General features: G+C 40.6%; 1 protein-coding gene across 5 annotated transcripts in view; it reads left to right on the forward strand.

Annotated features, from left to right (window-relative positions):
* The window catches only part of FREM1 (FRAS1 related extracellular matrix 1), an 80,428-nt gene that overhangs the window by 51,436 nt on the left and 13,508 nt on the right, over window positions 1-15,484 (forward strand). The window contains exons 25-36 of one of the 5 annotated variants that reach the window (XM_052778471.1): window positions 939-1,353; window positions 2,637-2,838; window positions 3,312-3,456; window positions 5,738-5,867; window positions 7,292-7,364; window positions 10,313-10,462; window positions 11,652-11,890; window positions 12,554-12,601; window positions 12,879-13,061; window positions 13,333-13,458; window positions 14,171-14,286; window positions 14,480-15,160. In XM_052778471.1, coding sequence (XP_052634431.1) covers window positions 939-1,353; window positions 2,637-2,838; window positions 3,312-3,456; window positions 5,738-5,867; window positions 7,292-7,364; window positions 10,313-10,462; window positions 11,652-11,890; window positions 12,554-12,601; window positions 12,879-13,061; window positions 13,333-13,458; window positions 14,171-14,286; window positions 14,480-14,486 — 1,834 coding nt within the window. In that variant the 3' untranslated portion in view covers window positions 14,487-15,160. Of the gene's footprint in view, window positions 1-885; window positions 1,354-2,636; window positions 2,839-3,311; window positions 3,457-5,737; window positions 5,868-7,291; window positions 7,365-10,312; window positions 10,463-11,651; window positions 11,891-12,553; window positions 12,602-12,878; window positions 13,062-13,332; window positions 13,459-14,170; window positions 14,287-14,479; window positions 15,161-15,484 lie in introns of those variants that run through there. The other 4 variants (XM_052778469.1, XM_052778473.1, XM_052778470.1 and 1 more) reach the window with 4 other exon arrangements.

The following is a 15,484-nucleotide window of genomic DNA, read 5'->3' on the forward strand; positions in this document are numbered from 1 at the left end:
AAAAATCAACTGTAGAGCATAATCAAATCTTTAGTATATCTAAAGAAATATTACTGCTTGAGGGAGAATTGTAAGAAACTATGCTGCTATTAATAGAAATTCCCAGCATGGAATAAGAACTTTGCAGATCTGACCCTTTGATAAACACATGGTATAGTCATCTACATTTTTAAAATTATCCTAGCAACTTGTATAGTTCTGCCCAGTATCTCCCACAGAATTTTAATATTTCAGCAAAACCTCATTTGAGTTTTGTAAAGAAACATAAATCAGTTCCTCTGAATGTACAGAAATTTACAGATACATTTAGTGTCTAAACAAACCCGTGAAGTGTGATAAAGATGGATCTTTTTCCAGCTTGCTTTTTTAGATAGCTTTGGGGCTATTGGGTACAAAAGGCTTGTAACAGTGAACAAAAAAACCCCATTGTCCAGGCAGACCATGCACTTCACACACCTCTTTCTGTAAGTTGTAGACAAAGCCAGCACTTCCACTGGCAGTTGCCACTGCCAGGTAGCCAAGTGAAGGTATACTTAAGGATGTGTACAAACGTGTAGGTATGCCAAAGGGTGCAATAAGCCCCCCAGCCAGCCCGCCATTTTAGATCTGCTCCATCTGTATCTGAGCTAGAAGATTAGATCAGCTCTGTTATGACTGCTGAGACTGATGTGCACATCCTCAAAGCCATTCCTCTGGCATCTACTCAGATTCCTGCAGATGGATTGTAACTCTTGCCATATACCTGGCCATCTGCTTTCATGTTTTTTAAGTTATATATTCACCCCACCCACAATCTGGGTTTGAGCTCAGACCAGCTCTACTACTTCTGCAGTACCAACACAGGCAAGTCCTGTAGTAAAGGTGTGTATTATCATTTCATTTCAGTACATGGTGAATCAAGAACACATGCTGAAGACTACCTTGCCTCTCTTTGCCAGATTCATCATCAGCAATGGATTGAAGACTAAGCATGGGACATTCATGATCTCTTTGGAGGCAGTCGACCAAGCTTTGCCCATGCTATCTAGGAACACGGGGTTAAGATTAGTGGAAGGCGCTATGGCACTCCTTTCTCCTGATGTCCTGCAGCTTTCAGATCCAGACACTGCCAAAGAAAACCTTACCTTCCTCTTGGCTCAGCTCCCCCAATACGGTCATCTCTATTATCGAGGGGCTGTGCTACTGCAGTACAATTTCACCCAGCAAGATGTGGACAACAGCGATGTTGCATACAAGCACCGAGGTGGGGATTCCCACATTGACAAATTTACATTTGTTGCAACAGATGGGACTAATCAAGGCTTCATCGTGAATGGGAGGGTGCAGATCGAGCCAGTGGCATTCACCATTCAGGCAAGTGTGACCACAGGCCTACTTGAAAGAGCTATATAGCATGATAAGGTGAAAAATGTAGTAATTTTGATAAGAACTGGTACTTGCTGCAGGCTATGATTTAAATGAGGTATTTATCAGCTAAAATGTTTGCTTTCTGTGTTCCATGAATAATTGACCTGGAGAATTAACTGCTTGCCACAATGCATTATGCAGGCAAAGAATTTTATAGAGTGCAAAGAGAGAGACTGTATTTAAGAGAATAAAGACATCCTGCTTATAGAGATATAAGCAAGTATATACTTATACTTGCTAAAATATTTTACATAGAAATCTCAGCCCTAAAGTTGAGCCCAGCTATGGCGAGGAATGAACTTCCTCTTGCTCTGCTTTCCCACTTGGTACCCTGACCCACTGATTTGCATGTGAGGGATACTAGGATGACTGTTGATCTTCATGTCAGGAATCTTGAATTACAGCCACTTTGCTCCCACAACTGAACAGCCTGTCTTCCTTCTGGGAGTCTTTGTAAGATGCCTGCTCTGATTCTTCCTTCTTTTGCTAGGATCTTACTGTTCCCATTTCCTTCATTTTCAAGTTCTTCCCACTGTCTCATAGGCTTAGATACCTTTGCTATGACTTCTTGTATATATCTATCTAGCATGTTTCAGTATGCAAAGCAGGCCTGGTTGCATTGTATGTAAAAATTCCGTGCGTTTCAAAACACTGATTCTAACAAAGAGCCTTGTAGCTTTTCCTGATGACAAAGTTTGAAGTTATAGGATGAGTGAGGTGTGCCATTTCAGCAGAAGATGAGATATGGAAACAGCAACAACCATTGCGGAGTGCTAGAGGATTCATCAGTTGTGAAAGGTGGCACAGATTTGAGGAGACATATTGGCCAGGTCTATGACTGTGACATAATCCTTAGGTTTCCATGCTTGTTATTGTAAAACAGAGGTGAGAAACCTTTGCTGGAGTTTTCATTTGCTATGAAGAAAATTACATCAAAAAGGAGAAGGACTATGGGGAGCGTGGGACATCAGGGCAGAGGTACACAATTTGTGTTGCCCTCTCCAGTGTGTGCTGTATCCTGCTGCATGCAGCAAGATGCTGGGTAATCTGGGCTTGGAAACCTCTCATGGGAAGTAGTACTTAACTGGAGATCAGACTTCTTCTGGAGCAGACTGCAAGTTAAAGTGGCTATTGCGACCCTGAGCAGGCTACTGTGCTTTTAGCAAAAGTAGGACAGAGAATAACCTGATGCTGTAAAAAGAATAAACATTTGTCTAACTTTGATTTAGGTGGATCATTTGGACAAAATGGCACCAAAAATTATTAATCTCCGTTGCTTTTCTGATGTGGAACTGCTGAAGAATGGCAATTACGGGATCTATATTACTGCCAGGTCCCTGAAGGCATCTGACCCTAATACAGAAGATGACAAAATAATTTTTAAGATTTTACGAGGTCCTCATTATGGCTACCTGGAAAATGTAACAACAGGTGCTGTCTTCTATAAACTCTGTATTTTAGGACATACCAGACCAGATTCCAAAATCTACCCTTTTAATGTTTGCTTGATAGAGGAAATCAAAGTTTCTTAGCTAACTTTGGGCAAGGTTTGAATGTGGTAAGAAAGCTTTTGCATGAAAACCTGAGTCTCATGTTCATCATGAATCCTCAAGGAGTTAGAGATGATTCTTAATACCTGCCACTGAGAAATTATTTTTTGTTTGTGTCAAGAAAAAAAAAGAGGAATATTGAACTTGGCCATCTGGTAAACATGTCACATGGGAAGAAACTGGCTGAGGTTTATAACGAGCTAGGATGTTGCTGTTTAGCTATAAAACCACGTTTCTGTAAGTTCAAATTTTCTAAGTGTTCAACAAAAAGAAAAGTTGAAAGCAGTCTATATGAGCTATGTGGTTCTTACTAACAGGCTTTTGATTCACCTGAATGTTTCTCTTCTTTCCCAGGTGGATTTATTCAGGAAGGGTTCAGCCAAAAGGATTTAAACAGCAAAATCATACTTTATGTCATCAATCCATCACAGGAAGTGAATTCAGACAACTTGGAGTTTCAGGTCACAGATGCCAGTGGAAACTCCGCAGTGCCCCAAAGGTAGCTCCGACCCTCAGTGGTGTGTGCTGTGGCGCGCTGTGCGTGCCACCCCCTGGGCTAATGAACCCATGCTGGGCTTGAAGCCATGCACAGGTGAACATAGCTATGACTCAAACTGCCACTTCTTTTGCTGAAGAGTAAAGAAGATTTCTTCTCCTCAGGGAGGTGAAATACAAAGGGCTAGCTCTAGGTTAGACTGGGGCACAGTTCTCAAGGGCCTTTGGGGCCTCACAGAAAAACATAATGGAGTTTACTCTAAGTGGCAGTTGGGCATTTGGAGATCTGAGATAATGCGTGCTGAGGGACGGGACTGATGTTTCATGTACATGCTCCTGCAGCTGGAGGTCACTCTTGCCCTGTGCTGATGGCAACGTTTTTTTCACAAGCTTGAGATCACGATGGAGGGTAAGTAAAAGCTCTCAAGCAGTAAAAGCTATGAGAGCCACACTTGAGCACAGAAAGAGGTGGAGGGCACACAACACCTTCTTTGTCATCCACTGCCAAAATTTATATTAGGCATATTGTCCTGGGTTAAACCACGACATACATTGTCAAAATTTCCTTGTGACATATAAGCCTCATGTACAAAAATTAAGAGACTGGGGTATCGACTGAACTGTGCTTTGATGATAAAGGCCAAAAGTAGAAGTAGCTGTACAGCAGGGGCAACGTTTCTCTTCATTTCTGAGAAGAGGGCTGAATGTTCAACCAATTTACTTAATCAGAAGTAACTGAGAAAATTAACTAACGCTATTTTCCTGGGCTAAACTGGCTACTCACAAACCAGGACTCATGGCAAAGGAAAAGGAGCAGAGAGCTGGCTCCAAGGGCCAGGCTCCTCTGCAGAGCACTTCCCTGCACGCTAGAGGAAGGACAGGGACTGAGCAGAGCTGGGGACAATGTTTTGGCCGTTACATGCTGTGCCTAAAGATGTCCCCATACGCAAACACATCTGAACACAGCCAGCCTGAGCACTTCCCAGCTGCACTGTGCTGGCTCACAGATGCACTGATATTAAAACTACCATTAAAATGCTGCCACTCCTCATGGGGAAGTGTGGCGTCTTGTATATAAATAGCAATGCATAATACAGCTTTACGAAAAAAGCAAAGAGAAAGCACTTCTTGTATGGAAAATAGGAGTTTCAGAGAAGTAGAATTTATCTGTTAGCTGCACTGGATCTCAGAACAAAGGGGAATTTGGCTTTTAAGGAAAAAATATTATTTTTAACATTGGATTTAAAAGCTTGTGAGAGGTTTTTTTTAAAAAACAATTTATCACCTAATGGTCACTGGTTCAACATACAAGTTTGATTTGCATGTTGATATTATTAAAATTGAATCCCAGCTTTTATCTGAATGCTGCTGGACTACATCTGGCACATGCATCCTCTTTAGCAAAAACAAAGCAAATCGGCTTCTAAATGGGTTGCCCACAAAATGAGTATTGGAGGATATAAGAGGACAGGAGGAAACTTCCACTGGTGTTAGGGCTAGTCAACCCTGAAAGTTCTAGAAGTTTTGGAAAAGTTCAAATTGTTTTGTAAGTAGCACAGCTCATTTTCCTTCTTTCTGCCCTCTTTCATTCCTCTGACTCCCACTAACTTTTATCACATCTTTTAAAAAGGTGAGATCTTTATTGGCTACTCTGTGCAGCATGCAGTCACCCGAGGTTCAGTCACATCCCCTATAAATAGTTCTAAAATTCAGTGTATGAGACACCTGGACTCAGCCACTTCTGTGGCTGAAGAGTGAAGCACAGAGTATTGAAGTAAGGGGCTTGGGGAGACCACTCGCACAGAGGCAGTGAAATCCTAGAATGTGCCCTGAACACTAGAGGACAGTTACAGGATAGGTGAAGGAAGGCGGGAAGAAAGCAGGGTATTGCAGAGAAAATACCAGGGAGTGAGAGTAAAATAAAACTACAGGGTTAAAGGGAACCAGGAAGAAACAGTGATAGCTTGTCTTGGCCTATTTAGTGTTATGGACAAACTCTGCTCTTCTCAAAGTTGCTGCAGAACCCCTCTGGTTCTGAAACAAGGTTCAGGCTTGGTTTAGGGTAGACCAGGGCTCGACTGGAATATTTATTAACTGCCTCTCCTTCTTTCTAATCAGTCAAATCACACAAATGTGTTGATTGGGACACAAAGGCTCAGTATGTGTATTGGCTAAATCAGCAGTCCGGAGAGAAATGGCTCCTCACTGCAGCTCGGAGCAGCAGGGGATGGGGACAGCAGGGTAGGTGGCTTTCCTTCACACGGGCTTTTCCTCGTCTCCCACAGGCTGGAGCTACGGTGGTCTCGGATTGAAATGCAACAGACTGAATATGAAGTGTGTGAGAGCGTGGGAGTAGTGTCTCTGAAAATCACCAGGGCAGGACACTCTGCAGAGTCTGCCTTTGTCGCTCTGAAGGTAAAGCTAAAAGCCAAGCTCCTAACTGGAAACTTAATAATAAATAAATAAATAGTGGACCCTGTTAATTTCCTCCTCAGACTTAAAAGGTATTTCAGTAATCAGCAAAGAGGCCATGCAATTCAAACCAAACTTACCGGGACATTGTCCTTCAACCATTGTCCTGTGCCTAGCACAGATGGTTGAAAGATTTCTGAAAAAACTTTCTGAGCTTTAAGTAAAAATGCTGATTAACCAAATGTTTTGAGCAGTATTTCAGTTTTGATGACCTTCTGTGACAGAGCAGGCTGTTTCCTCTGTGACTGCGTTCAGAAGCTGGGTTTCCAGGATTTGTCACTTTAAAATCCAGGCTTTGGGCAACCCGGGGTCTTGGGACTTCTCATTTCCCTGCTTAGGCTGGAAGAACCCAGGAGCTATAGGACCTTTAACTCCACAGTCATGGCAGCCTCCCCCATTTCTCCCCCCACTGCCATCAGCCTAGGAAAAAGCCCAAGGAACACCCTATATCTTCAGTAACAGTCTCTGTCTTATGTAAAAAAAATTAGACTGAAAGCTGCAGGTTATAATTTTGTAAAGCAGGATTTGTGTAACTTGCCTTCACAAATTTTATCTTTGCTTATAAAACAGAAATTCCAGGATTTTACCAGCTCCCCTTGCTAGAAAAATACTAAAAGTTTCCCTCACAGTTTCTCAGGATTATAGCCCTAATTGGAAACATAGTTTTCATTTTTCTTCCACAGAAGTCAGTGGGAGTTTTGCTACTGACTTGATCAGGGGCCATCCTGCCCTATCCTTCACAGACTCCAGTGACTCTGCTCTGGTTGTCACTCAGCTAAAAAGACCAGTGAAATTGATCCCAGCATCAAGAATGCAGTATGGAAGCTGGTGTCCTCTGCTGGTCTCCTACGAAAATTCTCTGGAGTCCCCATACCTATGTATGTAGGGGTTCATGCCTATCCCAACGAGTGTTTGGAGTTGACAGACAGCTCTGCATGCAAATGCTTCCTCCAAGACCTCACAAAGGGCTAAATAGGCAAACATGGCCAGGCTGCTGCTGCTCTTCCAGGATGCCAGGATGTGCCTGTCCAGGACCCAGGTATGGCTGAGTCGCCTGGCATGGTGAACAGCAGTGTTATCTGATGCTGCCAAGTAGCAGTTTGACAGAGGATGAGGCAAATTTTTAAGATGAGCAAATTTTTTTGATTATGAGTTTTAAACCATGAGCAAGGACAGAATGACAGTTGCACATCACAAGGTTTATTCTCTAGGCCCTTATCTTTTCTTTCAGCCTAAGCACATGTATGGGTAGGTGTGTCTTTTTGAGACCCCATGGAGAGGCACACGATAGCTTCAGCACACAGCAGGATGCAGTGGTTTGGTGAAAAAGGTCACAGCATGGCATTTACTGTTTGATTTCTTCTCAGGTCAACGAAATTTCTGCTGTGCTGGGAAAGGACTTTACAGTGACTCCCTCCAAGCTTGTTCAGTTTGATCCAGGTATGAACCATTGCACTGAATAATTTTAAAATTAATTCACTGATTTTGAAAGTGTGCACTCTTGTTTTGGAGAGTGAATCCTATTACGTACCTGTAGCTAGAGCTGCTGAATAGAATTAAAGACACGGGCTCATTTTCTGGAAGTACAGTGAGCTTCCTTTGTGAATCAGTATCCTTATTACTTAGGGCGAGATGACGTACGGTCCCTTTAGATCAGTTGTTAAAATATCAGAAGTGCTGAAATGATGTCTCCTAATCTCCCTACAGCTAGGCTGGGGAGGACTCACCCTGAGCTGAGCTGTGAGATGCTTTAAAGATTTAAGACATAATAGGTAAAACCCAGGATGCTCATCAAATTTAGACAAAACTGAGTATAACTTAATTTATGTAAGGTATCCAAGACCAGAAAGGTGCAAAAGAACCTCAAAATTGTCAGACCTCATCTCTGTTTGCACTGTAATCATAACGGCAGTCTGACCTTGGCTGAGGCTGTAAATAGCAAGAAAAGATAGTAACTGTATTATAAAAAGGAGCTTGATTTTTTTGGCTGGGGGACAATCAATAGTAAAAAAGAATATGAATGTGAAAATACTGAAAAATCTTCCTCTGTTCTGCACAATTTATTATTATTATGCTTTGGTTATCTCCCTGAGTCTAGGGAAAAACCAGTCCAGGTGCAAGTTTCACAATTTACCATTCAGAAATTCAGCTTCACCTGAAAAACTTGGGTTTGCCCATATAAATAGATTATCTGGGAACGAAACCCCATTTGCTATCATAATCACTTCCTTTGCATATGCAAGTCTGAGTTTTTTTGGAACACATCCTGTTGGCATAGTCCAGGATTTATATGAGTTTAGAAAATGGGGTCCACACAGGCCTCCCATGATGTTATCTGCAATGCCAGCAAAGGTTATCCCAAGACTGCCAGCAGTAAGATTTCAATAGCAGAAAATCACAGTGACTACAGAGGAGACAAAGTATATCAACTGTGAAAAGCTGAAATAAATGGCATGTATTTGATGGTAAAAATTAGTCTAAGTGCTCACCTGCATTTGAAAAACAGATATGGGGAATACAATAAGTCAGTTCCAGCCAAAGCCTGGGGATTTTTACTTTAGGACTTAAGATTTATTTTGAAAAAAAAGGCATTGCATGCTACAGAGATTATGTAGCATTGCATCCCATGGATAAATTCGTATATACCCCAGCTTTGCTTGCCTATCACATAGGAAAACCTGTAGTCACAAATCTGATTGTTTTGAAAATCTGCCACTACAGCCCATCTTGAGAAAGGCAAATTTTATATAAAGGTGTAGAATGAGCAACTGCTTGTTAGTTTTCAGAGGCGGATAAGGGAGGACACCCAGCAGACAGCAGAAAAACAAAACTGGGTGGAAAGGTGGAAATCTGCCCTAATTTCCAGTGTTTCTGAAACACACATGAAACCTCTGAAACTAATGAGCCACTCTCTGAGACCCTTTATCTAGCATTAGATTTTTTTTTTTTTTAGTTTTAAATTAGAAGATGGAAAAATGATCTGAGAGATCAGTCTAAAAAGTCCTTCGTACTGTGCTGACCCAGGATTTCAGCTCTTTCCTCTAATGTACTATACAGTCAAGCTTACCAGCCTGTGGACTGAAATGGCTCAAGATTGTTGCAAAGAGATTTTTAGTGCAAGGCCCTTTACTAGAATTTTCCTTTCCTGCTGGTCCATGCAGATTCTCCAAGCATGGAACAGTTTGCAGCTACCGTTATTGTCCTTCTGAATATGGTGGTAAGCCGCATGAAAATTAACTGTGAATGTGGACAGGAGAGATGCACACTGTTCCCCTTTTCTGGCCAGCTTCTCAGTTAAGCCAGCTGAGCTCCCTCACACAGTCTTTTTTGGGTGGCTGTCTTCAAAAGTCCTTTGCTTAGGCTTAACCTTAGGGAAGGACCCTCCAAACTACTACATTCAAGGCATCAGTTTCTTAGTTCTAAATTCAAGATGTTTGATATTTACTAATTAGAAGTATTTATTAATTATTTAGTAAGGCTGACAGGTTTGTTTTAAAAACACACCTCAACTATGCTAATTGACTGGACTGATTGGCACGTTAGACTGCAATTAATAAATTGTCGTGGAAAGGAGCAGAAGAAGACCCTACCCAAGTTTATGGGTCTGTTTGTACTGACAGCTTCTCTTAGCTAGAGGATTCATACTGGAAAGGAGCAAGGAAATAGAGGTTATGCAGTGTCATAAGGATGTAGAGATTTTTTTTTACAATGTTGCACATGTATCTTTGATACTCATTTTGGATGTTAGCACTGACTTTGTGATGCAGAAACAGTTCCCAAGATGTTTTGCTGACAGCAACGTGTATGTTAAGATCTGTTTCTGTCCTGCTGCCTCTGACTTTTCCTGAACAAATTTTGTAGCCTTTCGGGTAATAACCAGCCTAGTTTATTGTCTTGGAATGATCTTTTCTCATTCCCATAATGCAAGCCTGAAGTTACCCAGTAAACGCAAGCAACCAAGTAAAAATTTTGTAACCAGGTATAAAATCTGGTTGTACTTCAATCTAACATAGTCTTTGATCCATTTGCAGGTATTTAAATAACTGTTCCATCTCTAAAATTAAGTTTTCAAGGTAAAAAGCATATGATATATTTTCTCTTGAAAACTGCAATGGAAGTCCTAAATCTATGTATTGTGTCATTTTGCACATCTACAGCAGCTTGTTGTTACAGAGTGTGCACTTGAACTGAATTGTAATTGCCCAGGAACAAATTTGAACTTAATGTTATTTGAGAGAACAGCAGGAGTCCAGTCAGTTGGTAGGAGCACAATAGCATACACCAGCTACTCCATTCTAGCTGCAGACATGTTAATTAATATATTTCTTTGACATCCCGATTGATTGAAATAGCAGTTAAAGAGTAATTAAAATGTTTATTTCTGTTAGGAATGTCAACCAAGATGTGGAATATAGCAATTACCTATGATGGATTAGAGGAAGATGATGAAGTCTTTGAAGTAGTTCTGAACTCCCCTGTGAATGCTGTTCTTGGCATGCGGACAAAAGCTGTAGTGAAAATTTTGGACTCAAAAGGAGGTATTCTCTTTTGATCTTCATCATTAAGAAGGTGGGACAATCTTGGCTGAGTAGCTGCTTATTTTCAAGCACAAGTTCTTCCTAACACTCACCTTCAGATCAAAATGCTTAATTTCTTTTTAGAGAAAACAGGTTTGACAGTTGCAGAGCCTTTATTCGCTCACACAATCATATGCATCCTCTTAGGAAACACAGCATGGAGAAAGCAACGAGTACAAAATGAGAAGGGTGCAAGGAAAGAAACCACTTTTCATAATAACATGAGTTCAGTTCTCATCTATGAAACTGGAAAAAAAATGGTTTTTAAGTCCATTAGAATTTTTTTTCCCAGTTATTGTTCAACAGTTGTTGCACACCTCTGAAAAAGATTTATTTTCATCTCAAAAAAGAAACCTAACAACTAAACCCAGCTCTTAGCAATGCGTTTTCTAATGCTTAACAAATGCAGTCCACAACATCACAGCACACAGCAGTGATCATTACAGAGTTTAGACTTTTATGTCTGCATTATTATTGTGTTTTTCAGTGATCAAACGTGGTGTGCCTAAAATCACACCAATAAAGAAGCAATTGTAAAAAAATAGAAATAATTAGCAAAGCAGTTGAGTCCGCTGAAAGCTGAAGAGTGTTTTTTCTTCTGGTGCTTAGTGAAACAATCTTTTAAATATTTGTGTTGCAATGTATTAGGTTTCATTTTACAAAAATTCCTTTTTAAATTTCAAATCTGTTTTCTCTTTAACATTCATAATGTAAATCAGGAGTTAATTGACACAATTCGTTTGTAGGAACAATAGTGTCCTGGATTTCTGAAGAGAAAATTGTCTGGGCATAATGGAAGTATCACCAACATAGGTTAAAGATACCTGTCTATCCATGACTAAAAAACCAGCACTCCAAATCCCAAACTATGCATGAAAACAGGTATTTTCAGCAGATGCCTGGTTGAAATTCTGATCTGTGGGTAGACAGATGCATTACATATAAAAACATACATATACAGGTAGTAGTTGCTACCATAGTCATAGCAAACCCCGCAAATGAGGATGACTGAGTAAACAGCAAATCAACCACATCAAGTGAAAAAATCTTCCAACTTTTAATGACAAGCTGTTTATGTGCCCATGTCAACATGACCAGTTATCTGCTCATGCAGTTAGAACTGACCATCTGCCATTTTTTATGCTTTCAGGTCAGTGCAGCTATTCCCATTCTTTTGGCCAAAGCAAGCGTGACTTCTGGGGGAGAGGCACACTGTTTCCAGTTTCCTCGGGCTCCTCATCACCTTCCAGGCCTGGCAATGCTCCTTTGGAAGGGATCCCACCGCCTCCTTCTGAAGGGATGAGAGAGCATGGAGGGGACCCACAGCAGGAACACAGCTTGGCGAATCGACCAAGGACCAGGCTGAGAGTGACTGGAAATGGCAGAATAGTAAGACATTTCTGTAGTGCAGTGACGGACTGATTTATGAATTTATTGGGATGTGATACCTTCATTTAGTTGTCATATTTTTGTAGTGATCCTACTCAGGTAGGAGTATTGACCATACAATAACCATAAACTACCTAAGCTTGCTCTGAGTCAGACCTGAGAGCTATTTAAAAATACTGCAAGGAAAAAAAAAAAAAAAATCCTGATTTTGAAGATCCACGTATGCAACAGAAAAAGAAAAACAAAGTTGGGGAAGGAAACATGCATCAAGCACCTTCAGCAACTATGCAGCTTCTAATCTTGTCTAAATTATGGGTCAGCTAGAAGAAAGAAGTCACTGGAGCCAGGCAAATTTATAGAAGCTGTGCATCTGGTTCTGAATTTTAAACCTGAAAATACTGTTAGCTTAAACAGGGAACAGTTACTTAAAACTTGCCCATTGATTTTCTTGCTTAAGCTGTATTGGTTTAGCTAGTGGTTTAGTAACATTCCGCCATAGTGATCTTAAAAGTTAATGGAATATATTTATAAACACACTTGTAATGTGTGATTTTTAATGGCTGTTTTCAGAGGTGATCAGTTTCCATTCTGAAAAAGAAAGAATTTTTTGTTTCTGCAGTGCATGAATATGCCCATTTCATTCTGCTATTCTACCTTTTTCAGGTTCATCCTTCATCTGTATTTAGAAATGGAACTGATGTGGTCTTCAGAGTAAGAGTATTATGAGTATTGCTCAGACATCTCTATGATTTCTTTCCCATTCTGTTCTTTCCAGGCTTTATCACTCTTAATAATTCATTATGACCAATACGTTATTTTTCTATGTATTTTTCTTTTTCTTTGTCACTTTCCCTTGATTTGCAACAATTTGTATTATAATTCTTTTTTTTTCTTTTTTTTTTTTTCGTTTATTTAAGAGTTGCTTGTATGTGCTAACCGTCTTTTCCCTCTCCTGTTCTCCTTGTGTGTGTGATACTGTAAAATGAAGTATCACGGGATGGTATCACTTAAAATAGAGGATGACACCTCATCAGCCAAAGCAAACAAGAAGGCTCGAGTGTCAGTAATTAATCAGGCACAACCACAGATAAATGTCGTCTCCTCTAGGAAGACAGAAATCCCACAAGCTGATAAGGCAGAACTGGCATCTGAACCAAGCTCAAGACAACAGGTATGAAACCTTTTGTTTCATAGGCATTTTCACCATCTGTTTTCAGTCACACTGTTTCCAAAATGATTTAACACCTCTGAGATCCGCAGCCTAACCCTTCCTACTCCAAAACTGAGTTTAACCAATACACAGATAAATTAACAATTCAGCCCTTGAAGAGTTTTCGCGGCATAAATTTTTAATATAAGAGCTATTTAATCTGTTTCATGTAGCTTGTTTGTTTTGTGTAATTATTTTCCTTAAAATGTTCAAATGACATTTCTCTTTTCAGGACTTTTACTCTTTTCCAAAGGCCTGTACACCAGATTTAAAGGGGTTCTTGCATTATGAAGAAAGCATTCAAAAGTTATTTCAGTGTGATGGAATAATATGGAAATCCTGGAATTCCCAGAGCAAGGTAAAAATGTCACGATGAGTATGCACCTAAATCAGAGCATGGAGTCTACGATGGGTGAGACTCTCAAGCAAAGGACCTTCCTGTAACAGCTATTGACTTGTACAGGGAATAAAAGAGTTGTCCAGAGTCAGGTTTGCTGTCACCAGAAAAAAAGATTCCCAGAGACATGATGAGGGCTTGATTGCTGGGGTTGCCTTTCCACTCTGTCACCCACAGGTGCTCCTGGACAAACCACGTGAGCACTGATGTCTTGGTGCTTGTGGGCATGTGGGCACGAGACAGTCAGTGAATGAAGTCTGTGAGAGAATGAGTGGGAATTAGTAAAATTAGCTCACTTAGGTATTCTGTAAACACACATCCCCTCCACCATGTAAAATGTCATGCTGAATTTTGTTGCACTGCATTCCCTACACAGACTGCAGGAGACAGAAAACGGTGTCCAAACTAATGTGGTCTCTTAAGAGGATTTTTGGAACTGAAACCTCATGTCACCTTTAAAGCTACTCATAAATTGTAGGCTCCTCTGGTAGGCATTTATTTCTTTACATCTTTTAAACAATGCTGCAGCGTTATTGATACGCACCAAGGTTGGTGTTCAACTTAATTCTGGGGCAGCCATAAGCAGCACCTCCAGCCTTCACTCTGATATTAGCACACAGACCTAGATCACTGTGAGCAAGAGTCTATTTTGCCTTTTCCTCTTTTATTTTAGGAGGTGAGTGGGAAGAAATGTCCCTCCGGATGGAGTCATCACGAGGGTATCTGCTACTTCCTGGTAGTGAATCACAAGGTCACCTGGAACACTGCTGCTCGGGCTTGCAGAGAACAGTAAGAGACTTCTCCAACTGAAAGTGTTTGCTGTGCACTGCTGTTGCCCTGAGCTGAATGCTGCTCTTGAGGCCAAGTTCATTCGGATAAGCCCCACTTTTGTTGTGCTGCACAGCTGCCCTAAAAATAGAACAAGCCCTGGGATTCAGACCCAGTGGAGGATAGAAATATTATTAGTCTCATAACATTTCAGGTGGTGATGCTACCTTATTCACAACATGAACTCCCGAAGCTGTCCATGTGCAGTGAGGATGCTTTCCTAATAAGAGAGTTAGTTTGGGAGAAGAGAAATAGAGCAAAGACTCAGTCTTTCATCCTCTCTGACCCACCATTTCCTTGGCTTCACCTTCACTTGATATAGCAGCAGTACAATGTTGCCAGCTCCTGTGTGCCTCAGAATATTCTTCTGAAGATGCAGCTCTTCAGATTCTGTGACTGCTTGAAAACTTTAACAGTAAATTTCTGACTTTTAAGGATAAATAAAAGCTAATAAATAAAAACAATAATAGTTGTCTCAAAGTAGGAGACAAATAGAATATCTGCCAGTCTTGCTCTTTGGAGCCCTGCTTTGTGATTTTGGTTTTAGGAGGGATAGCTTAGGACTGGAAGAAAAGCTAGCCATGGTAACATGGAGCTTGCTCTGGGATCATGCATGTTCTGAACCTTGTGTTGAATGTGAGCACCAGGTTGAAGACCAAGCTGAGCAATAGAATGGGCTTTAACAGAGCTCTCCATTACTCCATGAAATGAAAATTGAAACAGGGGAGAGTTGGAGATGGAAGAAAGAGAATATATTCCATAAGTGGTTGAAGGACATGCAGGAAACATGAAATGTGGACAAGCATGCATAATAAGCCTTGATTCATTCCACTCAGTTGTGTGAGGTTATGTTGTCTTGGTAATATGCAAAAGGAAAGTCTTGGTTCTAATACCTCCCAGCTGATGGAAGTTATTTTTTACTAGAATGTAAATGCTACCTGCTCCTGTGAGCTTACCATAAATTTCATATTGTTAATTGGCTTACTTAAAATTTCAGCTCCTGAAATGGTTTTCTATCACCTGCTTTTATTTTGTTACTTATCCAAACAAAGATGTAAGTTGTGAGTATTCTAATATTTTTTTTCTGAAGGCTTCAGCATTCAATTGATCCCTTGGGAACGTATGTCACTCTGCTGGGAGGTGTTCCCCGTTTCCTAAA

This window comes from Harpia harpyja, chromosome Z, assembly GCF_026419915.1.
Source record: "Harpia harpyja isolate bHarHar1 chromosome Z, bHarHar1 primary haplotype, whole genome shotgun sequence".
Lineage (NCBI taxonomy): Eukaryota > Metazoa > Chordata > Aves > Accipitriformes > Accipitridae > Harpia > Harpia harpyja.